This window comes from Gossypium raimondii, chromosome 12, assembly GCF_025698545.1.
Source record: "Gossypium raimondii isolate GPD5lz chromosome 12, ASM2569854v1, whole genome shotgun sequence".
NCBI classification, from domain to species: domain Eukaryota; kingdom Viridiplantae; phylum Streptophyta; class Magnoliopsida; order Malvales; family Malvaceae; genus Gossypium; species Gossypium raimondii.
Window position 1 is genome coordinate 31,328,927 of NC_068576.1, and position 26,469 is coordinate 31,355,395.

Here is a 26,469-nt window from a genome sequence, read left to right on the forward strand (position 1 = left end):
CTTTGCAATCCAAACTCACCCTTCGATACCTGCTTCAGAACTTATATTCCTCACTCATTCACTATATGATCAAAAAAGAAAAGATTCTGGTAAAAAATGGCCAAAGTAAGCAAGTTAGAAACTATAAAAATCATGATTATAAGCCGGAAGGGCTCCCTCCCCACAATTAAACTCTTTAGAAATTCAAAGCTTCATGAATTATATAAAGAAAATAAAAATAAAAGCAAAAATCAACCAAGCTTGTGGTGCAATGGCTCAAGAGTTCGAAACCTTGATATCCCCCTCCAATATACACTTCGATAAAGAATAAAAGAGGCATCAACTTAACATAAAGCTTTTAACACCACAAATTAATTCTAATCGAGAAGAATGAATCCCTTAAGAAGCACCTCAGTTATTAATTATTATAGTTTGCTTCATTTAGTATTTATACTATAATTTGATTGATTTTTGTTGTTTTATTTTTTTCAATTTGAAAATTTGAGTGTTAGCCTTCATAAGTTAAATTCTATTATTTATTAAATTTTATATAACAAATATATATTTTTTGAAAAGATAACAAATATATTATTATATGTGTAACCCTATATTAACTTGTTATTTTCAAATAATACTGCAAATAAATTCACAGCATGTTAATTAATGAATTTAACACCTATTGTTTTGAGTCAAGATTAAATTATTGAAATTTGGAAAGTATAAAATTAAAAGTTATCATATTGGAAAATAATGACTAAATCTATAACTTAAGCATAGTATGATGTTAATAGCAGAAATTGAAAAATAAAAAACTAAAATTGATCAAATTAGAGTATAAAGTTAAATTACAACTTTGATAAATTAATAGCAAAATTTTACCATTAAATAAAATTATTTTAACAATAAATAAAATTAAATCGATTTGCACAAATAAATTTTATATTTTTGTTTATAACTTAATTTTATAGACTATAAATTAAAAAGTATTAAAATTATATTATTTCTTATCTTTTATTTCATTCCTCAATTATTATCAATAGACTCATTAAATTAATTAACTGTTACAAATATCAAATGTGAAATTAAACTAATATTTCAAATATTAACTTCTTTTATACGACTTGCAATGAAGATATTGAAATATTAACTTCCTTTTCTTGCTTTACGTGGCTTAAACATATATATCAACTTGTTAAACAATAAATAAATGTGATATATCCTATCATAGTTTAAATAATATTATAAATGTTAAAATTTAGGATAAATTTTGGTCCACTTGCAATATAAATGTACAATTTTATATATGATTTTGTTTGATTAAATTTTTACAAATTACTATCATCATTATCAGTACTAAATTATGACACATTCGCGACATGGATAAATATATATATAACAAATTAAAATATAATAGACTTTGATTAAAATAGAAAGTTGAATTGTTAATTATCATAATATTTTGGGTATGAATCCTATCATATTACAAGTAATTTTTAGATTTTATGAAAAATTTGACTTCAAAATAATATATATTATTTCGTAAAAGTAAGGGGTTTTGGTAACTTTATGACTGAATTGGGACTCGATTAATTGGTGATCTTGACTCAATCAAAATATTAACACCATTTTATGTTTAAATATTACATATACAAATGATTATACTTACTCAATATAAATATAAATTGATATATGATTAATCCAAAATCAAAATTAATGTATAACTATGATAAAAAAAAGGTATTGTATTAAAAATGTTATAGCAACAAAACATTGGATCAAAAATTTATCTAAATAAGTTTATTTTATTAATTGCCAGGGGTCACCATTGTATCTAAGTTCATCGGTTAAAACCAGTTTAATTAATTAAGTAGCCCCCAGAACAAAATACCAGGAGTCACCATTGGGGAAATCAGTGGTAAAATATAATATATTTATATATATATCTATACAAAACTTCATTCAAGAAGTTGAAAAAAAATGTTTAATTTCATAACGCTCCCACAAAATTTAAGACATCAAACACACTAAACCAACCATTTTCCAGCTCAATAAAAGGAAGATATCAAATTCTTTTTAACCAAAAAAAATTAATAAATCCAAAAATGCTATAGAGATAAAAGATGGGGTACTCACATGATTATATATTTGGGAAGCCACAAAAACCCACACTTGCTTTAAGGAAAATCGTAAAAATCTTATCTGAAAACCTTAATTTCAACGCAAAAAACCAACAACTCACCTTTAGAGAAAACCCTAGTTTTCAACAAAGACAAAGTTATCTAAAACAAGGGGAAAACGTGGGAAGAAAATTAACAAAATAATTATTAAAAAAAAGAGTTTTATGAGTGAGATATAATTAGGTTTTCTTCTGATATTTTTAGACATAAATGATGGAAGAAAATAAACGAAAATAATGAAACTAGGGTTAAAAAAAAAATACCTTATGTCTGGTAATATTGAATCAGAAAACGAGGGGCCTAGTTTAATTTTACAGAAATTCTAATTTTGGTTATTATTCAAACTAGTTATAAACTTGTATGAAGTATAGCATTGAATAACACATTCATTTATTTATCATATTATAGCATGAATCCATCCACATACAAATTACAATATTTCTAACAAATCACCATATCACAAATATACCAACAACTTTTTTTTTAGGAAGGCAAAACCTAACAACAACGCAACTCGAATGTAAATCTCATCTAGGACAGTAAACACCTTGACCATCAAGCCAACATATGGGATTCTGAGATCAACAACATTATTACCTTATTTAAATTATTATTTAATAGGCTATGAATTGAAATCAAATCATGAAAGCACAAATCGAATAGGGCTACTCGTCTACAGCCTTCATTTTTCCTTTATCTCTCGACTTCCCAATGTCGTCTTTAGTTACATACTATAAATCTGATTACAAAAAACATATTAGTTTCACATATTAAACATAGAGAGACATATCAATTAAATATGATATGCAATCTATTCAATTAAGTTCCTTTAAGACCTAATATATGAAAACTTTTTATCTCTCAATTTTCTCAATCAAATCATATTTGGACTTCGTATTTATTCACTAAGGACCTCAAACTATCGATTTATAGCATATACTTTCAACAACTTTTGTTATTTACAATTTGGTCCTTAATAACTTATAACTATATAGCCTAACTAGAAATGGTCTAAAAAACTTGTCCCCATATCAAACATAATAATGTTTAATGGTAGCAATAGTGGTGTAGCAGTGGAGGTCTCTTCTCTAGCGTCACTACACTAAAACAGGCTTTTAGTGGCGCTTTTTTAGGCCTTTAGCGGCGCTTTTTAGCGAGCGCCGCCAAAAACGCCGCTAATGAATGCGTCGCTAACTTTAGCAGTGCTTTTCCCAAGAACGCCGCTAAAGACCAAGACCTTTAGCGGATCTTTTCTCACAAACGCCGCTAAAGGCCAAGACCTTTAGCGGCGCTTTTCCCACAAACGCCGCTAAAGACCAAGACCTTTAGCGGCGCTTTTCCCACAAACGCCGCTATAGAATAGACCTTTAGCGGCGCTTTTCACACAAACGCCGCTTATAAAATATCTTTTAAAAAAATAATTTTTTTTCAAATAATATTTATTTCAATGAAAAATATTATATTATGTTTTAAGGATAAATAAAAATATTATTTAAATTAAATTTTCTCTGAAAATTTTAACTTTAAAACTAAATATAAATATAAAAATTAATGAATTTAAATTTAGAATTTAAAATAATAAATTAATAACAATTAAAATCCAAAAGTTAGAACACTTAAGTAAAAATAAAATTTAGAATCAAAACTAAAATAAATAATACATATGCAAGGTAATAAAATATACAATGCATTTTCTTAATCAAGTAAATCTTGGTAATAAAAGATATAATACATTTACTTAATCAAGGAAATCTTGTAATGAACTCAAAGCAATGAGCCTTAGAGAAAAACTTTTGAGCATGGCTTCAAATTTGAACCACAAATTTGGCTCCTACATGCTCTGCATGAAAATAAGAGTAACTTAATCTGTTCAAACCATAGTGAACATGGCAAAGATAAGTAAATTAGTTCAACTTTTTAAGATTGTTTTATAATGTTATAGTAAATTAGGTGTCTTATAATGTTATAGTAAATTATTAAAAAATACATCTAAAAATAATAATATCTCAACTTTTTAAGATTGTTTGTGGAATAAAAAATGTACACTACTGATATATCTACTCACTTAAGTCAATATAGGTGGAAAGTATTCATCAATATAAATTTAAAATATTAGAACATATCATGCTTAAATTCCAATTACCATCAACAATTGCAGAATCTCCTAATTAACTTCTTTGTAGAATATTTGAACATGATATTCCATAGTTAGAATACATACATCAAAAGCTTAAATCAAAGTATTAGAACATATCATGCTTAAAGATAATAATTAGATTTATCTAAAATCAAGCCCGATTTAACTAGTACCAAGTAAACCTATTTCAAGTTTTTTTTTTCTGGGCAGCCCAAGTTTTGGAAAAATTTAGAACAAACCTCAGGTAAGCATAAGTGAACGTTGTGGGATCCTTTCTGCCATGCAGAAAACATAAAACATTAGTTCAGAGAAGATATATACAATTAAAAATACAATAAATAATAAAACAGAAGAGTAATTTTACTATTGAAGTGTGATGAACTTGAAACTCAAAGCATACAACACAAATGGTGATGCAAGAAATTCCTAATCAGAGTGTTTTACAAATGTTTTCACTCCTAGAACTTGTTAACACTTTGAGAAATGGTGTTTGATTTACCCAACAGCTCTGCCCATGATGTATTTTTGTTGCAACCAACAATTACTAGATGTGTACAACATTCTGTCATCGTAAAGGTTAGCGTCTCCTGATGAATATGTCTAGTCAAAAGATTAAAAAGGTTAGCATACTCAAGCAGTAGCTGTACATATGAAGATATTTAAAGAATGATCAACTACACACACACACACACACACATGAAAAAACGAGAAGAACTTGCAATGTATTTAAGACCATTCCACAAGTAAACAAACAAAACTATTTGGAAGCGTCCACTCTCCACTTCATTCGTGGGGAAAGAGATTTTAATAGTCAGAAAATATTTTCATGATTGATAATAAAAAGTTTAAAGTTCGTTGAAAACAAACAAACAAACCACAACTTGTATTTGCTCACATTCAACTAGCTTGATATCAAGGATATGCTACCTTTAGTGAGTATATCAGCTTCTTTGCTATCTCGCTGCTCATGAACCTGACAAAGCATAACCAAACATGCAATGTACTAAATCCAGCATACAGAATAACGAGGCGGGGACCCGTTAATTCAAATAATTTACAGCCATAACACCAAAGAAAATGTTCAACCACTAGTACACAGCTCATGAACAAGACTGTTAGAGTTTACCATGGTGTTAACCTTATCAAAACTATTTGTTTCTACTTTCTAGAGATTTTCTACATCAGAACATGAGAACCTTCTGTCACTTGTCGTTCAACCAGTTCAACATTTGGCAAATTTAAATTTATATGACTATCACAAATATATCTCCCTGCATTTCGCAAATTTAAATTTATATGACTATCACAAATCAAAGCTCAAAATTTTGAAATACTTAATTTTAAATACGTGTAAAAAATTGGCTCACTCATTTGAAACTGGGTTCCATACTCCCAGATAGCACAACCACCACCGGCGACTCGCTCCCAATAATGCAAATCAATCATTTCCTTATTATCAGTGCCGATGAAATAACCATTCCTTAACGAGATTTAAACTAAAAATTTCAATCATTATCCGATGGAATTTTTTGAAGTATAAAAGGATTTTAAAGAATTAAGAGAAAAGTGGAAACGCACCGTGGCTGATGGCTTGAGAGAGAATTTGTCTAATATGAGTTGATTTCATATTTTCTTCAATCCACCCCATTGGAGATCAATGCTTTTCTTGTCTTAACGATTTACAACACGCTGCAGGCTGCAAAATAAGAATGGAAATGAGAAAAGTAACAAAAATAAGAAACCCGCAAAAAGAAAAAAAAGAAAGAATAATGCGCAAACATAACAAGAATAATTTAAACATGGTGTCCACCATGTTTGACTATGTTTATGTTGGTTGACCAAAGATTAAGTTCTTGAATTATTCTGGTATCAAAACCTATACACTAAAAAAAACAGATTATATGAGGAATTGTGAAAGTTACCTTTCAAAGATGAAAGCAACTGGAGTTATACAAGCAGTGGCGAAGATCAATCTGTAAGCAATAAGTGCTCTCATGCTCATTCCCTCAACCACGTCCAATTTATAAAACACAATCACACCTGCAAAATAAAAATCAATCATCCAAGAAAATAAATACTGGGTCACAGACACCCAAAAGCTTCTGGTTAAGCTTCTCCCTTCTTTGACGCTCCGCTTCAACATGATTTAGAGGCTCTTCTCTTCCGTTAGCCGGTTTTCTCCCCCGTTTTCGAGGCCTCTTTTCAGGCTCTACGACTCGACTACTATCGGCCTCCTTAACAACGGAAGCTTCAAGATCAGAGTGATCTGAATCCCCGGCACCCCACTTGATTTCACCACACCAGATGAAGGTAAAATTACACTTGAAGTAAACAAAAGAAGCTTCTTCGTTGCTCCCTCTTGAATTTGGCTACCTCTTCTTGTTCTCCACGGCGAACGGAGAGTTTCCTGTGAACAAATTCCCATTCCCACTTCTCTTACTCTCACCAAAATTCAATATCTCTCCAGATTCAGGTTTCAACAAATGAGAAGATGAACTCCCATTCCTCACACTGCTACTCTCATCAAAGAAGATGAATCGTCTTTAGTGCCTCCATTTTAGGGGGAAATTTGGGGTTTTTTTAGTTTTTGGGTTTTAGGGGGAAATTTGGGAAAAAATTAGCGCGAATTTTTTTAAGTAAGATGAATTTTGTGGCGTGTTTATAAAAAACGCCACAAAAAATAAAATTAAATTTCTACACTGAAACTTCACGTTTTGAAAAATTTCGCTATTGCTTACTTTTTGCGGCGTTTTTCTCATAAACATCGCTAATGATTGACTTTTTTTATAATTTTATATTTAATTATTATATAATTCATATCAATTTTAAATAAATAAATTTTGAAAATTTAAGTAATATTTAAAAGAATTAGATAAATTTTAAAATTTTTATATAATTTTTTATGTAAGAAAACAAAAAAATTTAAAATATGAAAAAAGAACTTTAAAAACTATATTAATGATAATTTTAATAAATTAAAATTCATATTATCTCTTTTATTGTCAATCATTACATTAATTTGTTACATTAATTTATTTATTTATCAATTTTTTAAAATTTGTTACATTAATTTATTTATCAATTTTTTAAAATATAATATTTAAATATATCAAATGATTTAAACCATTTAATCTAAATTTAGATTAAATATTTTAAATATAAAAAATTAATTAATTTGTATAAAATTTCATCATTTAACAAATCTAAAGTAAACCTTAAATCCTAAACCATTTAATATGTATAAAATTGATCTATTATCTCTTATATAATTTAAACTATAATCATAATTTTAATATATTAAAATTAAAATTATCTCTTTACAATTATATAAAAAATTATTTAATATATAAATTAGAAAACACCAATTAATCTAAACCCTTAACCCCTATCTCCTAAACCCTGAATCATAAAACATAAACCCTAAACCCCAACCCCTCTTTTACAATTATATAAAAACTTAATTAATATATGAATTAAAAAATACTAATTAATCTAAACCTTAAACCCTAACCCGACCCCAAATCTTTAAACCCTAAATCACTAACTCTTAACCTCTAACCCCTAACCCTTAACCCCTAACTACTAACCCCTAAATCTTATTTAATATATAAATTAAAAACAGTAATTAATCTAGACCCTAAACCCTAACCCAAATCCCTAACCCCTAACCCCTACACCTTATTCGATATAAATTAGAACACACTAATTAATCTAAACCCTAAACCCTAACCTGACACTGAATTCATAAACCTTACAACACTAACTCTTAATCTCTAACCCCTAATCCATAATCCCTAATTCCATAATCTATAAACCTTAAAATTGTAAATCCTAAATCGGCCTTAAATCTTAAATTAACCATATACCCTAAATCATATACCCTAAACCATATATATTAAACCCTAAACTATAATGATAATTAATTAAATATTTTAAAATTAATACTACCGTATCTTTTACAATTATATATGAAATTATTTAATATATAAATTAAAATCAATCAATCATGTACACAAAAAAATTTAAAATTATTTTAAATAATAGTATTTTAAATTTTCCATTTTTAACAAATATTTTTCTATGTTTTTTATTTCAAATTATTTCTACGTGTCATTATTTCAAATTTATCCCTTTTTGACAAATATTCAATTAAAAATAAATTGAATTTTAATTAATATAAATAAACAAATTAAATAGATTGATAAAATATTTTTGCGGCGCTTCCTGGAAAACGCCGCTAAAGCCACGAGCATTAGCGGCGCTTCTTGGAAAACTCCGCTAAAGCCCAGAGCATTAGTGGCGCTCCTTTAAAAACACTGTTAAAAGCCTGAGCATTAGCGGCGCTTTTTCAAAAACGCTGCTAAAGTTGTGAGCAGTAGCGGCGCTTTTTTAAAAACGCCGCTAAAAGCTAGAGCATTAGCGGCGCTTTTTCAAAAACGCCGCTAAAAGCTAGAGCATTAGCGGAGCTTTTTCAAAAACGCCGCTAAAAGCTAGAGCATTAGCGGCGCTTTTTCAGAAAACGCCGCTAAAGCCCCGAAAGGTCAGAAAACGGTGCCGTTGATCTTAGGTTTTTTGCGGTGTTTTTCCAGAAAACGCCGCTAATGCTCATTTTTAGCGGCGCTTTCCTTAAAGTGCCGCTAATGCTCGATCTTTAGCGGCGTTTTATGTTAAGCGCTGCTAATGCTCGATTTTTAGCGGCGTTTTTTTGTCCAAACGCCGCTAAAAATGCCGCTAAAAACCTGTTTTGGTGTATTGCGTCTAAAGTAAGAGAGTGTCGATCGGGTGTGGTGCTCACGGTTTTGTGTGATTTGCACTTGACGGGTGTGGTGCGATCATTGTCTAGCCGAGGGTTTGAGGCATGGTATATTCTAGAGTTTATCGTTGGGTCAAAAAGGGAAATTAAGCGAGTGTGACGGTTGGCCGCCATGGGCTATTGTTTAGCGGGAAAAAAGTGTGGTGGGTGGTAGAGGTTGTCGCTGGTAAGGGTGTGCATTTGGTCGGTTTGGTTTTTTATATCATAAATCGAAAAAACTGAGTTATCCATGTAAATCAAATAAACCGAATCGATTTAGGGAGAAAAACCGAATAAACTTAATGGAAAATTTTCGGTTTGGTTTTTCGATTTTTAGCTTTTTTTTAGTTGGAAAAAAATTCTAATTGAGGTGCTTATAATTTTATTTCCTTTAATTTTTCACATAATTGTCTTCTTTCTTCATTTAGTATATTGTATTACTTTTAATTTTAATTTTAATTTTATTTCAAATTCATTATAAAAATATTAAAATTAAATCAAATAATTTTAATGAACTCAAAAGTATTTATTTTCTTACATGGTCAACATATAATTTTCATGTCTTCTACCATACTTAATAAGTATACATCAATTTAGGTTTTTATATATTAAATAATAAAATAAAATAAATATCATAAAAATTCAAATTGATAATTTGAATTTTAAATATGAATGGGTATTGGGTTTTAAATTTTAATTGGTTTAGGCTTTTAAGAGTGTTATATTTTAATAGGTATTTGGGTTTAAGGTTTAATTTTGGATCTGGGTATGTAAATAGGTTATGTGCTTTTGGCCTTATAGGTTATGGCTTATTCAATTTACAATGTCAAAATCGAAAACCGTTCGAATAAACCAATTAAATCGAACATGAAAATCGATTAAATCGAAAAACTAAATAAACCAAAAAACTTAATTTTTTTCGATTCAGTTCACTTCTATTTTTTTGGTTAAGAAATTTTTCGCACACCCTTAGTCGTTGGGCTATACCTGTTGAAAAAATCTGATTAGAAAACAATTTTTTTGCGCAGCAAAAAATTAAAATTTTAAAAACTGACCCTATTTGTGATATTTATGGCAATAAACCTGTAAACTCTAAATTATATAGAGTTTTTATAGTTATTTATGACACCTTTTTACTTAAAAAATCATGTTAATCCCGAATATTTGATAGTTAATTGGGTGAATTGTGTTTATATTGAGATAAAGGGCATTGTTGACACCATTTTTTTGATGAAACGGGGTCGACTTGGATTTTAAAAACGAAAACAAAAAAACAAAAACAGGAGTCGCCACCAATCCTTTTTGATAAGGTGTGATCGGGTCACCTCGTAAAATGGTTTTTTTTAATAAACGATTTAGGTTTGTTAAAACAATGCTTTTGGTCTGCTAAATTCAAAAAGAACAGGTTCGGGAGTCGATTACGTACGAGGAAGGATTAGCACCATAGTAACGCCCAAAAATTGGTACCTAGATGATTATTTAGTGTCTTAGTGTCGTGAAATTGAAAACTTTAAAGAAATTTAAAATATGATCCTTTATCAAAATGTTGAAAAATTTAAAGAGAAAAACATATTTTCATGTTAATCGAGAAAAAGAATCATGTCCAATAAGTTAGGACACAATGTCTAAAATTCTCAATATGAGAATGAATGTTGAAAATATTTATTTATTTGAAAGAGTTTGACTGTCTCGGGTTTAAAAGAGATCATGTCCCGTGAGTTAGAACATGATCTTTTATTAATTCCCGAGAACGTTAAAAACCTTGTTTTAACTGATTCATGTATTCAAGTTTTTCGAGAAAGTCGAAATCCCGTAAGTTAGGGCACGACATTCTTGAATTCCTAAATACAAAATGTCACCTTATTTTGAAAATTCTCTTTTTTTTTTTGAATTTGAGTAAGAATTAATGAAGTATAACGAGATCTAAATTTAATTTATACAAATATCGTGTGAAGGCAAACAATTATTTCAGATAATGTATAGTACAACAAAAACATAAGATAACTATGTTTGTAGAATATTTAATGGGTAAGTAATAAATCATGCAATACAATAGTAATAATGACATAACATACATCATCATAAAATATACATATAACATTAAAACTAATAAATATTAGTGCCATGAATAATAATAATAATAATAATGCAAGTAATGATGTAACAATAACAATAACAATAAACATAATACTAATAAATCTAAATATTAAAAATACTTGAAAATAACAAATAAATAAATTATAGGATAAGATTGCAATGATAATGGTTAAATAAATAAACGAACCAAATCAAAAAAAGGAATAAATAAATAAAATCAAATTAATGTAATTTTGATTAAAAAATTGAAAACAAATAAATAAATATCATTAAATGGAATATTAAATAAAACAATTTTGTTTTCTTTTTAGAAAGAAAAAAAAAGAATAAATAATAATAATAATAAACAGGCCAGGGATCGAATTGTAAATGGACTGAAATTCGGGTTCAGAATCGTAAATAAACAAAGAAGGTGGCTCGGGGCTAAAATGAAATGCGCTTAAGGAATGAGGGACCGACTGGGCAATATCCCAGCCCTCAAACGCAGCGTTTCAACCCGGACCAAAATGAAACAATCAAAAAATTATGCGTCCAAAATATAAAAAAAGAAAGGACCAAATTGCGACACGTCACAAAAGCGGAAGGATCGCATGAGCAAATATCCCACTAGGGAGAAAACATGCGAATCCTAGGCGGTTCGAGTCAGGTCGGCCCGGATGGCCCCGAAATGATGTCGTTTTGGGGCTCTTCTAAACCCTCCCAAAACGGTACCGTTTTGGTACCTTATAAATAAAAAAAACCCCAAAAAAATCACTTTCCCTTCAAATTTTTTACAAAAATTTCATAAGGCTCTCCCTTCTTCTCTCTGCTTGCTCCGGGAGTTGCCCAGAATCCGGCGAGAAACTGCCACCGGCCCCGCCGTGGACGGTGGCTGGAGTCACCCAAAAGTCAGGTTTTTAAACCCCGTTCTTGATCCTTTAAAAAAATCGGTCCTCTAGACCTAATAGGCCAAAAAAGGAGGGATCTTTCGTACCCTTTTCGGTTCGATTCTAATACCGAAGAAGGAGGGATCCAAATAGACCCAATAATTTGTGAAGCTTATTTTATTTATACATGGACATGAGCTTTATTCTACCTTAATTGGACGACAAAGGCAAGCAAATTGGGTCAAGAGAAGGTCACTTTGACCCATTTAAAGTTGATTTAATTGAAGAGCAAGTCTGACAAGTAATTGGGTCACAAAACGTCCAAATAAGGGGGAAAGAAGCCCAATTCGAAAAGGGCATTTAAGCAACCCAAAATCAGCTTTTGGAATATTTATTCAGAGGTCTTTACACTTGTAAAACAATTAAAAATCAGCTCCCAACAATCACCCAAGAAACCATCCAACCCTTGCATGATTCATTTATGAAATCAAGCATGACTCAAGCAACCAACAACCTCCCCTCTCCACAATTCATGGTCAGCCAAGCAATGGAGAAACCTATGGGATATTCAAGCTATTTTTAGTAAACTTCTTAGCCATCCCTCTACTATAAATACCACCCTTTACTTCCCATTCATTCATCCCTTATCATTCAATAATTCCTCAATCCCCAACTTCACATCTTTCATCTCCCTCTTATGCGTAAACCGTCCATTTTCCCCTCCATTTAGCTAGCAATTCCTTAAGAAAATTCTCTCTTGGCTGGCCACCTTGAGGAGTATCTTGCGAAAGAGTAATTATGAAGATCAGAAGAAGCCATTGCGATCAATTTTCGGAGGATTGTCGAAATTATTTCAGAGTTTCTTCTTCCTTAATCTTTATCATTGTTCAACATGTTTGCAATTTGCTGTGTTGTTTTTTCATTAACAATGATAGATTAATTTTGTTTAGCTAGAATGATTGCATTAAGCTGATGAAGTTTATTTGATTTGTGTTCATGATGTTCTCTGCCTCAATCAATCATACATGTATTTCATTCATTGAAATGCGATTGAATGCATTAGAATTAGATGATCAATCCTAGCCAGATGGCGATTAATGGACGCAATAATTGAAAGGTGCATGCTTAATTTAGGTCGTAGCCCGATTAAATTAAAGGTTCGTAATAACTCGAGAGAGCTCTATTACCTTACATAACTTTTAGATTTGTGTGGTTTAATTGTTTCAAACCTAAACCGTCTCTATTACTTCACATGAACTCTAAAAAAACCCTTAGTTAAATATGATCATGGTAGTATGCATATTTTTCTAAGTAAAATATTCTGAAAGGACTTAATACTGATTTAAAAAAGATCATGAAAGATCGAGTTGCCATGGAATATTTTCCGGAACATTGTGAACATGATGAAAATGAAACAAGTCAATTGTTGTAATTATTCTAGTCTATTCATGTTATTGTTGTTAAAGCTTGCGAATTTGCTGCTAAATCAATCTATTCATTTTAATATTCATCACACTTAGGTTAATTTGTATTTAGGTTAATTTTGCATCTAGTTATTTATTTTTACATCAAACACTCAAAATTATGGTATTTTCTCATCAAATTGTAAAACATTAATTTTGCAAAATATTGATTAACATATATAGCCCATGTGGAGACGATAACTCTTTTACTTATTTCTTACTTGATAATGACTGTGTATACTTGCACAAACCCGAACATTGTAAGTTTTTGGCGTCATTGCCGAGGACTGTTAATTTAATCATTATTTGTGAAATTATTTCTTGCAATTTGGTTTTTTTTATTAATTTTTTTATTCTTTATTTTTTGTGATTTTCTTTTTAGGTCTTCATGAGCATATATCGAATCATCGATTTACTACCTATAGACCCTGAAGTCGACCGGGCATTTACACAAAAAAGACAAGAAAGATTAGCCCAGAGACAAGCCGTAGAAATAGACCTAAGAATCAAAATGATTTTCAAGGGAATGGAGCTGCTAATTTTCGTAATCCAATCCTTATTGCTGATTATAGGGATCATGCTATAAGGTAGTATGTTGTGCCACTTTTTAATAAGTTAAATCTGGGAATTAGTAGACTGCAGATCGAGGAATCGTAGTTTGAATTGAAGCCTGTGATGTTTCAGATGCTTCAAACAATAGGCTAATTCAGTGGAATGCCCATAGAAGATCCACATATTCACCTTTGATTGTTTATGGAGGTGAGCGATTCCTTCAAGATAGCTAGTGTAACTGAAGACACGCTAAGGTTGAAGTTGTTTCCATACTCGTTGTGAGATTGAGCACAAGCATGGCTTAATTCATTGCCACCCAAGTCAATTTCTACTTGGCAAGAATTAGTTGAACGATTTTTGGTAAAGTATTTTCCACCTAGCAAAAATGCCAAGTTACGTAATAAGATCACCACTTTTCAGCAGATGGATGATGAGTCGCTATATGAGGCATGGGAAAGATTCAAAGAGCTACTATGTAAATGCCCTCACCATGGGATTCCGTATTGCATCCAGTTGGAAACATTTTTTAATGGTCTCAACGCACACACAAGGTTGGTGGTAGATGCTTCTGCAAATGGTGCTCTCTTATCGAAGTCTTATAATAAGGCTTACGAAATCATCGAGAGAATAGTCAGTAACAACTACCAGTGGCTGACAAATTGAGCAGCTTTAGAAAGATGAGTAGCAGCAGTGCATGAAGTAGATGCCCTTACTTCACTCTAAACTCAAGTATCTTCTATCTCTTCAATGTTGAAACAGTTTACTACTAATGGTTTAAATCATGTTGCAGCTCAGCCACTGAGTTACTTTGATGTTATTTCATATGTATATTGTAGGGACAATCATTCTTTCAAGAATTGTCCATCAAATCCCTAGTTTATTTACTATGTAGGGAATCAACACTAAAATAGAAGTGGACAAGGACTACAATCCAACTTCAATAATCCTTCATGGCGAAAACATCCAAACTTCTCTTGGAGTAACCAAGGAGTTGGACTGAACAATAATTACACCCGTTGAAACATAAGGAATATATCGGATACAAATGTCATGACATTTGAGTAAAAAGATCCCATGTAAGACTATGACTGGAACATGGCATTGGCATCATTGAGGTTATGAGAGGTCCCATGTAAGCCATGTCTGGGACATGGCGTTGGCACCGAGATGAGAGGTCCCCCGTAAGACCATGTTTGGGACATGGCATGGGCACCGATATGAGAACTCCCATGTAAGACCATATCTGGGATATGTCATTGGCAGTACAAGAAACATCCCATGTAAGACCATGTCTGGGACATGGCTTTGGCATGTTATTATCAGAAAAGAGACCCAAGTATCCTTATTATTCCAATGTGGCTCAACGGGCTAGTAAACAAATTATGTTCCATGAAAGTTCAAGTAAAAGCATAAATAGCAAATTCAGGTGAGGTATAAGAGTTAAGAACATATTCTGTTATCAATTGAGAACCAACATTTCAGCAAGAGAAGAGTAAGTTATAATCATGAGTTATCTAAGTAAACAAGTAAGTGAACGAGTAAGAGAGTAAGTAAAGAGAAAATTAAAGATCATGACATTTGAGTATAATTATTTGTGTTAAATGTTGTTATTTATTTGCTTGTAAACTTACTAAGTTTATGCTTACTTATTTTATTTTCCTTCTTTTATAGTATTGCAAAGCTAATTCGGGGATCTTAAAGACGTAGAAGAGCGCTCACACTATCAACAACAACAACAACTCGGTATTTTATGATGATCAATGTTTGAGCTATGGCATGTATAGGGACTTAGTCATTTTGAATGTATGTCCTTATGACATTGCTAAAGGATGATGTGTAAATATGTGATAATGTTTAGCTATTAAAATGGCTAAGTAAGAATATCTTCGGTATTATGAATGCCTAGGTGATAGTTTATACCTAGAAATTACGAAAGAGTAAAAATTTGCAATGAAATAGTTTTGGGATAGCAGCAATGACGTGACTTTGAAAAATACCAAGGATAGTATAAAATGAATTAGAAAGTGAATAATATATAGAATTAAATCTTATCGAGTGTATTTTCATATAAAAATAACGGTGTGGGAAAAGGAATTTTATATTCTAAGATATTTGAATTTTGGTTAGATAGGGTCAGAATGGTTTTTGGAGTCCCCTTTTTTAACTTTATAAAATCATTAAAATTGTGAACAAATAATTATGAGTTATAATTTATATTTCTAGATTCCTTAGTGAGTCTATTTTATGTAGAAACAAGTGAGAACACCATATGAAAATCATACGATGAGAAAATTGATTTTTAGTGAATAAAGGTTAGAACCGTCAGGCAGTGAAACAGGGGAGACTTTAATGAATAAAATGTACTAATTGGCTAAACCAAAAATTATGAAAATTTAATGGTAAGATAATATATGAGTCTAGTTTCAGGGAAAATTTACGGATCTAAATTTCGAGTTTGGTAACTCAAGTTATAGTTAAATTAGTGATTACTGTGCAGGTGCACAACATTATGGTGAACAGTGAAATAAATTTTAAAAGCAAATTTTTATGCCCCGAACTAATAAGTTAAGTCAAGTAACGCCCCATGATCAACTCCAGAAACGGTCTTGGGTAAGGGATGTTACATGGCCGACCACAATATGTGGAAATGGTGGTGATTTGGTTGCTTATTTTGAGCACAAAATCATGCTATAATTTGGCATAGAATGGACGATTTCAAAGGCAATCTTCCAAGGCTCTTTTCTAATTAAATTGCAACTACAAAGACCTCCAATAAAATATCCCAAAGCTGATTTTTGGGCAGCCATATGCTTGTTCCGAAATTGAGCTTGACTCCCCCTTGTTGGATGGTTTCATGATCCAAATAAATAACCAGACATGTCCACTTCGTAACAACATTTTTGCTGGGTAAAATTAACATTCTTATGACCTAATTTTGCATGTTTTCCCCATCCTAGTAATGTGGATGTGTTCATGTCCATGCAACATCATGATAATCTCATCTTCCATGGACTCACTGCATAATAAAAATTAACATATTAATAATTATCATGAAAATAATATAATTTATGCACAAAAATCTTGTAATAAAGCATAATTTCCAATAATTTATAAATTCATGTCCAATTTTAACATTTAAACAAAATCCACTTAATTTATTAACAATTAATCAATATTAATATAATTATTAAGTCAAAATGTGGTAAAAAGTGCTAAGAAAATCCTATATAATTTCGAGTTTACAGGTATACGCCATATTTGAATAGTATCATACATGTTTTTGGAATCTTATGGAAACTGAGTCATCGTATTTTCTGAGTATTTGAGGTTCTGTAATAAGGTTGATTGAAATTCATCTGGACGATTTGTATAGTACATTATCAGTGTGAGTTTGTATGATATCGAGCCAGTGTATGATTTGATTAGTAAATTGATGGTATGCAAATCAAAGTGAGTACCTGCCAAATGTGTATGAATCCGCTAGCAATTAGCATCTGTGAACAATTGTTTTGGAATGAATGTATGTGTAAATAGTTGGTCTATATAAAATAGGCTCTGAAGGTATATTCTTTTGAATGGTATATTGATAAGTTAAGAGTATGAAAGTTGGCATGTAAGTGTATGCCGAAACTGTAAAATATCCATCCGCAATGGAAGTAATTGGTTCAGAAGTGTAGTTAGCGCACAAATGTTCTTCAAATAAAATAAAGTATCCACCAAGGAATTTTTTTTTTTGTAATAAAACTCACTAAGTTCTCTTGAACTTACAAGATTTGTTCTTGTTTTCAGGTGTGACAGTTGTTTGAAAGTGCCAGGAGGGATAGGGTAAGACCGCGCCAAGGTAGCAGCGAAGTGGGTTATTATGCATACAGTGGGCTAATGGCTTAGTTTAGGGTTACGCTCTAAGAGTCTATCTTAGCAAACTTTTGTACTGTAATGAGTTGTAACAAGCCTATTGTAATATTTTATTTTATTTTAAATATTTTCCTTTGTTATTAGACATTCAGTCTTTCAATTAAAATAATAAGTAAAATGTTTTTCATTAAAGAGTTTATGTAAACTATTTCGATATTTTGTTAAGTATTTTGTGTTGTAACACCTGAGATCTGAACTCGGTGAATCAGGTCAAGTTGAGGGCGTTACAAATAAAGTATATTTTCTTATAGATTCTTTTACGATAAATTTATCATGATTTTAACAGAACTAGAATAGGGTTGAGAAAATTAATTAATTTAAATTAATTGAGAAAATTATATTTAATTTGAGAAATAAAAAAAAACTATGTACTAAGCTGGAATAAATTATAAAGTGTCGGGTTAAAGTCTAAGAAAAATCTAGGGTTGCTGCCCCTCTCCCTAAATAATAGCGAGTTGGAGATTTTTCTATCAAAATAATATTATTTGTATTCTACCAATTCAACCAGGACTTTACCAACTCTCCCTATAAATAGATAGAACTAGTAGGCTTCAAATCATACCAACTGAATGAGAAAAACACAAGTTTCTTTGAAGTTTTTAATATTGCTATTTTGGCAGAAAATAGTGGAAAATAATTTTTTTAGGAATAAATTTTATTTTATGGGAATTGCAATTCTACTGATTTCTATTTAGAGAGATTTACTTTTCTACTGAAAGTAAAGAAAATATTTTTGGTTCTATATTTGATTCAATTTGTTTGAATCCACACTCGTAGGAGTTCGTGGTACGAGAATAGCGGAGATGATTGTTTGGTTGAAAGCTGGGAATGACAATGATCTGCCTATCTGAAAGCACGTGTACGAATTTGGTCTAGGGTTTTGTGACGCTCGGGTTTGTGTAAGTGTACATAGTCGTTATCAAGTAATAAGTAAGTAAAAAAGTTATCGTCTCCAAAGGGACTGTATATGTTAATCAATGTTTTGAAAAATTAATGTTTTACAATTTGGAGTGAAAACACAATAATTTTGAGTATTGGATGTAAAAATAAATAACTAGATGCAAAATTAACCTAAATGCAAATTAACCTAAGTGTATGAATAATTAAAATGGATGAGATGGATTTAGCAGCAAATTTGCAAGCTTTAACAACAATAACATGAATAGGCTGGAGTAATTACAACAATTGACTTGGTTCATTTTCATCATGTTCACAATGTTCCAGAAAATATTCCATGGCAACTCGATCTTTCATGAACTTTTTCAAACCAGTATTATGTCCTTTCGAAATCTTTTACTTAGAAAAACATGCATACTACCATGATCATATTTAACTAAGGGTTTCCTAGAGTTTATGTGAAGTAACAAGGACGGATTAGGTTTGAAACAATTTAATCACATGAATCTAAAAGTTATGCAAGGTAATAGAGCTCTTTCTCATTATTAAGAACCTTTAATTTAATCGGGCTAGGACCTAAATTAACCATGCGCCTTTCAATTATTGTGTCCACTAATCATCATCTGGCTAGGATTGATCATCTAATTTTTAATGCATTCAATCACATTTTAATGAATGAAATACATGTATGATTTTAATTGAAAGCTTGATTGATTAAGGCACAGAGCATCATGAATACAAATCAAATGAACTTAATCAACTTAATGTAACCATTCTAGCTAAAAAAATTAAGTTATCATTGTTAATGAAAAAATAACAAAGCAAATTGCAAACATGTTGAACAACGATAAAGATTAAGGAAGAAGAACGTCTGAAATAATCTCGACAATCCTCCAGAAATTGATGGCAAGGCTTCATTCAATCTTTGTAATTGCTCCTTCACAAGATGCTCCTCAAGGTGGCTAGCCAAGAGAGAATTTTCTCAAGGAATTTCTAGTTAAATAGGGGGAAATGAATGGTTTATGCGTGAGAGAGAAAGGAAAGATGTGAAGTGAGGGATCATTGAATGATGAGGGATGAATGAATGGGAAGTAAATGTTGGTATTTATATTAGAGGGATGGCTAAGAAGTTCTCTAAAAATAACTTGAATATCCCTTAGGTTTCTCCTTTGCTTGGCCGGCCATGAATTATGGAGAGGGGAGGTTGTTGGTTTCTTGATTCACGATTGATTTCTTGAGTGATTGTTTGAGTTGATTTTTAATTGTTTTACAAGTGTAAGGACCTTTGAATAAATCTTCTAAAAGCTAATTTTGGGCTGCTCGTATGCCCTTACTGAATTGGGCTTCTTTCTCCCTTGCTTGGACTGTTTTGTGACCCAATTTGCTTGCCTTTGTCGTCCAATTAAGGTAGAATAAAACTCATGTACATGTATAATTAAAATAAGCTTCATAAATTATTAACTCCATGGTCCCACTACAACAATTATATAGAAGAAATTATTATGAAACATGGAATAATTAAATTATGCACAAATTTAATATATAAAAGCATAAAATTGCATACTTTACTAAATCATGCTTGTTATCTCAATATAAACAAAATCCACCCAATTAACAATCAAATATTCAGGATTAACATAATTTTTTAAGTAAAAAGGTTTCATAAACAACTATAAAAACTCTATATAATTTAGAGTTTACACACCCCTAAACTTAATCCATTACTCGTCCCGAGAAATGGAAAGTACAAATTTAGATAAGGCAATCTTGAAATAAGTTTAAATAGAATCAACTTTTGCACATAAACATAAATCAATAAAGTCATGCTCACAAACTCTTTTTGTTGATAAGTTGCTAATACGCAAACATTATTTCAACATTTTATACTAAGTGCGGAAAAATGCTACCATAAGTCAGAGTGCATACTTTTCAAGGTCATATATAAAATTCACCATTTAATCAAATTTTCCTTATCAATTAGACAAAACAATCATAAAACTTAATTGGTGGTCCTCATATGTTGAACTTAGCAATTCCTCTCCACTAATGTAGTTGGCATAATTATCAAAATCAGTAGGTCTTTTATATGATTATAATGGGGCTAGGCTCAAGGTAGGGATAAAGAGAAGTGAATTTTTAGGTTCAGTAATCTTAACCCTAACTTTGCCTTGGATCTTTTTGAGGTACATCCTTCCTAATAACGTGTTTTACCACCCCCAAACTTAATTTGAAGCTTATGCCCAACAACACTTCTTAATATTTGAGTATTTATTTTACTTTTTACTTGACATTTGAATAGAGATTTCTCAGTCTCTATTTTTTTTGAACATACGGAGAACATATACATCTTTTTGAATTTTTCCTCGAACTTTGATCACCAAGACAAGTATAGTTAAGATTAGGGCAAGAATAGGATAAAACTTAAAAAGATGACAATATGGCTTATGATGTAGGTGAATGGAAATAAAATAAGCTTGAAGGCTCAAACTAAGGTTTTAAGGGTTAAATTCATATGGTAGCTTGAAAAGCTCAAACGATCCAAAGAAAATGTGCCTATATCATGTTTATATTCTTATGCCTCCTAGGATTTGCCGTAAGAAAGTTATAAGGTCAATTCTAAAGACTTTAACCTTCATGCATGTCTATTTCTAAGGAAATTAAATTTTCATGGCAATGACTACATAAGACCTAAGAACATACAAGCATTCCATAACTTAAGATAACATAAAAAAACTCAGATAAAATCAGAAATCATGCTTGCATTTGAGCTAACTTATGAACAAAAGTTTTCTCTAAACATCATTTTATTTCAACATACTAATGTGTAAACATTGAATCATACTTAAGAAAAATTAAAATTCATGCAAATATTTCCCTACCCCCTCCTTAAAAAGAAGTAATGTCCTTATTGTGTAAAGAAAGTAATGAATGAAAACTGAACACTAGGTAGGATTGAAAGAAAAGAGAGGTGAGTCATGAAGACTGTTTAAGTACCAAGTCTTTCTTAACAATTTAATCCTATACATGCTCATTCACATTTCCACACTACTTTGCTTTTTTATTAGAGAATAGGCATTGACATTAATTTATTCATGTTTGCAATTTCTTACTTATTGTGCGAAAGCAAAATACTAACTACAAAAAAAATATAAATGCTTAAAAATAAATACTAAAGAAAAGAAATTCCCCCTTTTAATTCGTATCATCTTCCATGTCTTTCTCATTTACCTTCTTGGTCTCACTTGATTCCACAAGCTCTTCTTACCATGTTTCAAATATATAATCTGGAAACTCAGGAACAAAACAGTTAGAGATATTCTTAAAAGTACTTCGTTTGTAATCATTTCTAACTTTTACATATCTCCAATAAGCCTATTGTTGGTTATGCATGAATTTCCACATATCCATCATAATTGAAAATTTTGATTTCTTTATAGTGTTTGAAGAAGTGGGCATCGGAATGGTTAACTCAGGATTAACACTTGGCTCCATTGGTTCAACAATATTTGGTTCCACCCTTAGTTTAGGACTGTTTGGTTTTTCTTTAGATTTTGCTTCTTTTGTTTCATTTACCGAGTTAGCTTTTGATTCAGATTTGGTTGATGACTCATCAGATTTTGGTTCATTTGACTCAATCTAGTTCAAAAGTTCAACATTCTCCACTAACCTCTCAAGATCATGTCTTGTTATGCAACCTTAAACATACTGACCCTTCAGGTTTGCTTTTGATTTAACTTGGGCCCTCAAGCAAAGTGAAGTAATCATTGATGGAAAATAAGCACTTCTTGCCTTTTTTTCTAGCGCAATCTTGAATTTCGTTGAGAATAATTTTCTCAACATTTATAGACTTCTCTATTATAATTGTATACAACAAAAGCATTTGTTCCATTGAGGTGGTGGAACCATGTGAGGTAGGCATAAAACTATATCGAACAAAGTAGAATCATACCTTAGCCACTAGGTTTAAATACTCTCTTTGGCAAGAATGACTGCCGTACTTCCTTATAATCCATTGGGATCCCGGATTTGTAACAACATTAAGTACTTGTTGAAGAAAATCCCAATTGATATTTGTCATCATGGTAGAGTACTCATCTTCTTCTACATTAGGTATGTTAAACAAATCATTAATGGACTTAGAAGTAAGGGGTACCATTTTTTTACCAACAAGAACCTCATTAGCATTTGGCGTCGTCAAATTGGCATAGAGCTCTCACACTAATTCCTCTTTAGGAATCGATCGTGCATCACAAAATTGATTCCAATTTAAAGCGTCAATTATTTTTCGAATTGACAAAGGCATAATCATCTTGTCATTGCTTTCCAAATTAAAACCTTTTTCTGGCATCATGGGTTGATTTTTGAAGATAGAATCAAATCTTTCCTTAGCTTCCTCATCTTGAATCACAATTGAATTTTTGGCAGAAGTTTTAGAAGATCTAGTTCTTTTGAGAGACATGATGACTTTTCCCGAAAAAATAAGGAAAATTTTGGTAAGGTGGTTTTATGGTGACTAGGGGTTGCGATGGCAAAACGATGCGGCTGCAAAAGGTTTTCAGCGACAAAAAAAAGGCGAGTTGCGATGGTTGTTGCGGCGGTGGGATTGCTCCGGCGAAAAGTTTGCAGTGGCGAAAGGAGGGTTTTGTGACAAAAAAGGGAAAACTGAGGAGAATCTTTTGGGATTTGAGGCAAACGGCAAAGAGAAAGAAATTAGGTGGCTAGGGTTAAAGCTAATTGCTTGAGTAGTGTGAAAAATATGATTGTAAAGAGGGGTTTATATAGTAGTAGATTACGGTAAATTTGTAGCAAAAAATTTAGCTACAAGGGGATACTTGGGCGGTAATGCATGGAGGGAAATAAAAGTGGCGGAAAATTTAGGGTTTTGGGGGGACCTATGGATGACAATAAGTGGGTAATTTCCTCCTCTTAACTGTTCTGGTCCTCAAGCCCAAATTGTAATTATTTCCTGTTCTTGAAAAATTAAATTGAACTAAAAAATAAACTTACTAGTACTTGGGCCAACTTGACCCTCTTATTGAACACAAAATAATAACATTGAAGTTGAAAATAAAATTAAAAATTAAAAATTTCTTTTAGGCTACTTAAAAAATTTCTTCTTGAGAAATTGCATTAAATTAAATTCCCAAGAAAAGTTGGAGGGGTCACAAATGGTCCCGCTTAAGTACCAACCTCCTTAGACAAAATTAATTTAATATATTAATTCAAGAAAAATAATTTCTAAGCATGTCGTTTATTCAAATGAGAGAAAAAACTGAAAATAAAATAACGACAGAGAAAGTGAAGAGAACTCTCTCAATGTTATTTGTAATTGTCACTAACTAAGGCGATGTCAAACGACCATTTATCATACCAATTATACCCATCTAGAAAGAAAAAATAATCTTGCCCAGCAATTATGTTCAACATTTGCTCATGGAATAGCAACAGGAAATGGTCTTTCTGCTTTGTTTTGCTCGACTTTCTGTCATTCATACAAATATGTCTACTCGTGATTGTTCTTACTGGAGTCAACTCATTATCTGTGATATATTCTTTCTTTGATACATGTCTCACCCACTGAATTTCATAGATGGGATACATGATCCTTACATTTAACTATTGAGACTCGAGTTTCCCAAGATCAAATACTCGAGATTGAATCGAACTCTTTTGTCCCTTGATAGATCCCTTTTCAGTATTTGCAATGGTCCACTTGAAACCTTTCTCGTGCCTTTTCAAAATAGTTAAGTTTAACTCGGGTGGCTCTTCTCTTGACACTTTGGGTTACTTATACTCATATGATGATAGCTTTACTAATTCAAACTGAACTTTTGAATTGAATCCTTTTAAGATAGATTCCAACAAGGCCAAACATGTATCATCCTCATCTTGATGTGGAGAATCAGATGAAATACCTTCTAACAGATCATTTGAAAAATTAAATTCTAATATTGTATGTACCAACAGATTTGCCTTAGAGATAGTGAAACAATCTTTAACCTCATTAGGAGATCTTAGGGCCTTGAGTACATTAAAGGTCACCTTTCATCTTGAACTCGCATGGTGAGTTCACCTTTCTGTACATCGATCATCATCCTGTCGGTTTCTAGGAAAGTCCTTCTTAGGATGATTGATACTTCTTTATTTGCTTCAAGATCTAAGATAATAAAGTCAGTAGGAAATATGAATTTGTCAACATGTACCAATACATCCTCAATTTTTCCTTCCGGATATGCTAAGGATCTATTTGCTAGCTGGAGTGTAACAATAGTCTGTCTGGCCTTACCAATACCTAATCGTCTAAACACAGACGTAGGCATCAAGTTGATACCCGATCCCAAATCGCATAAACCCTTACCATAATAGGATTCTCCAATATTGCAATGTATGGTGAAACTTCCTGAATTCTTCAATTTAGGAGGCAACCTTTCAGAAAAAAAACAAGCTACTTTCTATAGTTAGGGCTACAGTTTCAAATTCCCCAATCCTTTCCTTCTTAGATAGAAAATCCTTTATAGCTTTCGCATAGTTCGGCATTTGCTCCAAAGCTTCCACTAACGGAATGTTAATACGTAGTTGTTCCAACACATCCAACATTCTCTTAAATGAAGTATCCTGTTGTTGCTTATGTTGTTCGAGTCTTTGAAGATATAGAGGTTGTGGAACTTTGGCTTGGACTGGACAACTCTTCCGAGGTAATATATCTACATCTAATGAAGGGGTTAGCTTATCAAAATTCACTAGTTTAAATTTTACCTCATTAGAATTTGCAAAATCTAGCTTCTCTGGTGCAGGAATTGCAATTGTTGGTTGATTTTCCTCTTTCTTGCGAGGTTCATCTTCAACCTCAACTTCCTTGGGTTCAAATTCCTTCCACTTCATAAAGTAACTACTCTGCAATTCTCCTTGCCCGATTTTATTAGATTCTCCATGTCATTAGGCAAAGCTCTTTGTGGTCCATTTCAAATTTCATTGGCTAACTGCCCCATTTGGTTCTCCAAATTTCTCAAATTTGCATCATTCTTCGCCATGTATGCTTTTAAAAAGTTCTCAAGATTATTAGAAGACTCAGCTGGTAGAGGATTGTCTATGTTGCTTGGTACAAGACTGTAACACCCTAAAATAGAGCATAGGAGTTTTAGGGTTATATTAGGAATTTTAGTCTTAGAGTGTTCAAAATTTTGTGACATGGCATACCGATAATGTTTTCAACTATGATTTTAAGAAAATTAAATTAATTTCCGAAAATGAGTTTTAAATACCTTTAATTTTGAAAATAGGACTTATTTGTAAAAGAGTCAAAATTGAGAGTTTTTATGAAGAAATTTGTAACATCCCGAAATAGGGCCTAAATGGAACAGTGGTTGTGAAACCATGAATTTGAGATAGAAAATTTTATTGTGATTAATTTTTATGATTTACTCATTGATTGGATGCATGTGTTAGAATACCGATAAGAAATTTCAGCGATTGCATGTCTGAATTGCATATTAGGGTTTAATTGCAAAAGTGGGTAAATATGAGCTTTAGATGATAAAGGATTTAATAGAAGTGCATAATTGAAGTAGAGGCCCTTAAATGGTAATTAGACCAT

General features: G+C 31.4%; 1 protein-coding gene and 1 non-coding gene across 7 annotated transcripts; both read right to left on the reverse strand.

Moving 5' to 3' along the window:
• Positions 1-2,524: 2,524 nt before the first annotated feature.
• On the reverse strand, positions 2,525-6,917 carry LOC105763682 (uncharacterized). 6 transcript variants are annotated; one of them, XM_052625849.1, is made up of 6 exons: positions 6,216-6,917; positions 5,872-5,989; positions 5,221-5,773; positions 4,793-4,893; positions 4,533-4,568; positions 3,803-3,996 (listed from the first exon to the last, which is right to left on the reverse strand). In XM_052625849.1, exons 3-6 carry the CDS (start codon positions 5,395-5,397, stop codon positions 3,936-3,938), a joined length of 375 nt encoding a protein of 124 aa, XP_052481809.1. In that variant the 5' UTR covers positions 5,398-5,773; positions 5,872-5,989; positions 6,216-6,917; the 3' UTR covers positions 3,803-3,935. The 6 variants fall into 6 exon arrangements, 4 of the variants coding, with proteins under 4 accessions (XP_012437443.2, XP_052481809.1, XP_012437450.2 ...); XM_012581996.2 differs by having other exon boundaries at positions 5,221-5,266; positions 6,216-6,916; XM_012581989.2 differs by lacking the exon at positions 3,803-3,996 and adding an exon at positions 2,525-2,895 and having other exon boundaries at positions 5,221-5,989.
• A 7,536-nt stretch (positions 6,918-14,453) lies between these two features.
• LOC128035713 (small nucleolar RNA R71) lies at positions 14,454-14,560 on the reverse strand. Its single transcript, XR_008192264.1, has one exon. It is a non-coding gene; the product is annotated as a small nucleolar RNA R71 (small nucleolar RNA).
• Positions 14,561-26,469: the final 11,909 nt, after the last annotated feature.

Bases quoted from the DNA above. Each gene is read 5' to 3' on its own strand.
- LOC105763682 (XM_052625849.1), bottom strand. From the start codon at position 5,397: ATGAGCTGTGTACTAGTGGTTGAACATTTTCTTTGGTGTTATGGCTGT. The intron at 4,894-5,220 runs GTAGCATATCCT...TCTTTTGACTAG, and splicing joins AGCTGATATACTCACTAAAG to ACATATTCATCAGGAGACGC. The intron at 4,569-4,792 runs GTAAATCAAACA...TCTGCATGGCAG, and splicing joins ATCATGGGCAGAGCTGTTGG to AAAGGATCCCACAACGTTCA.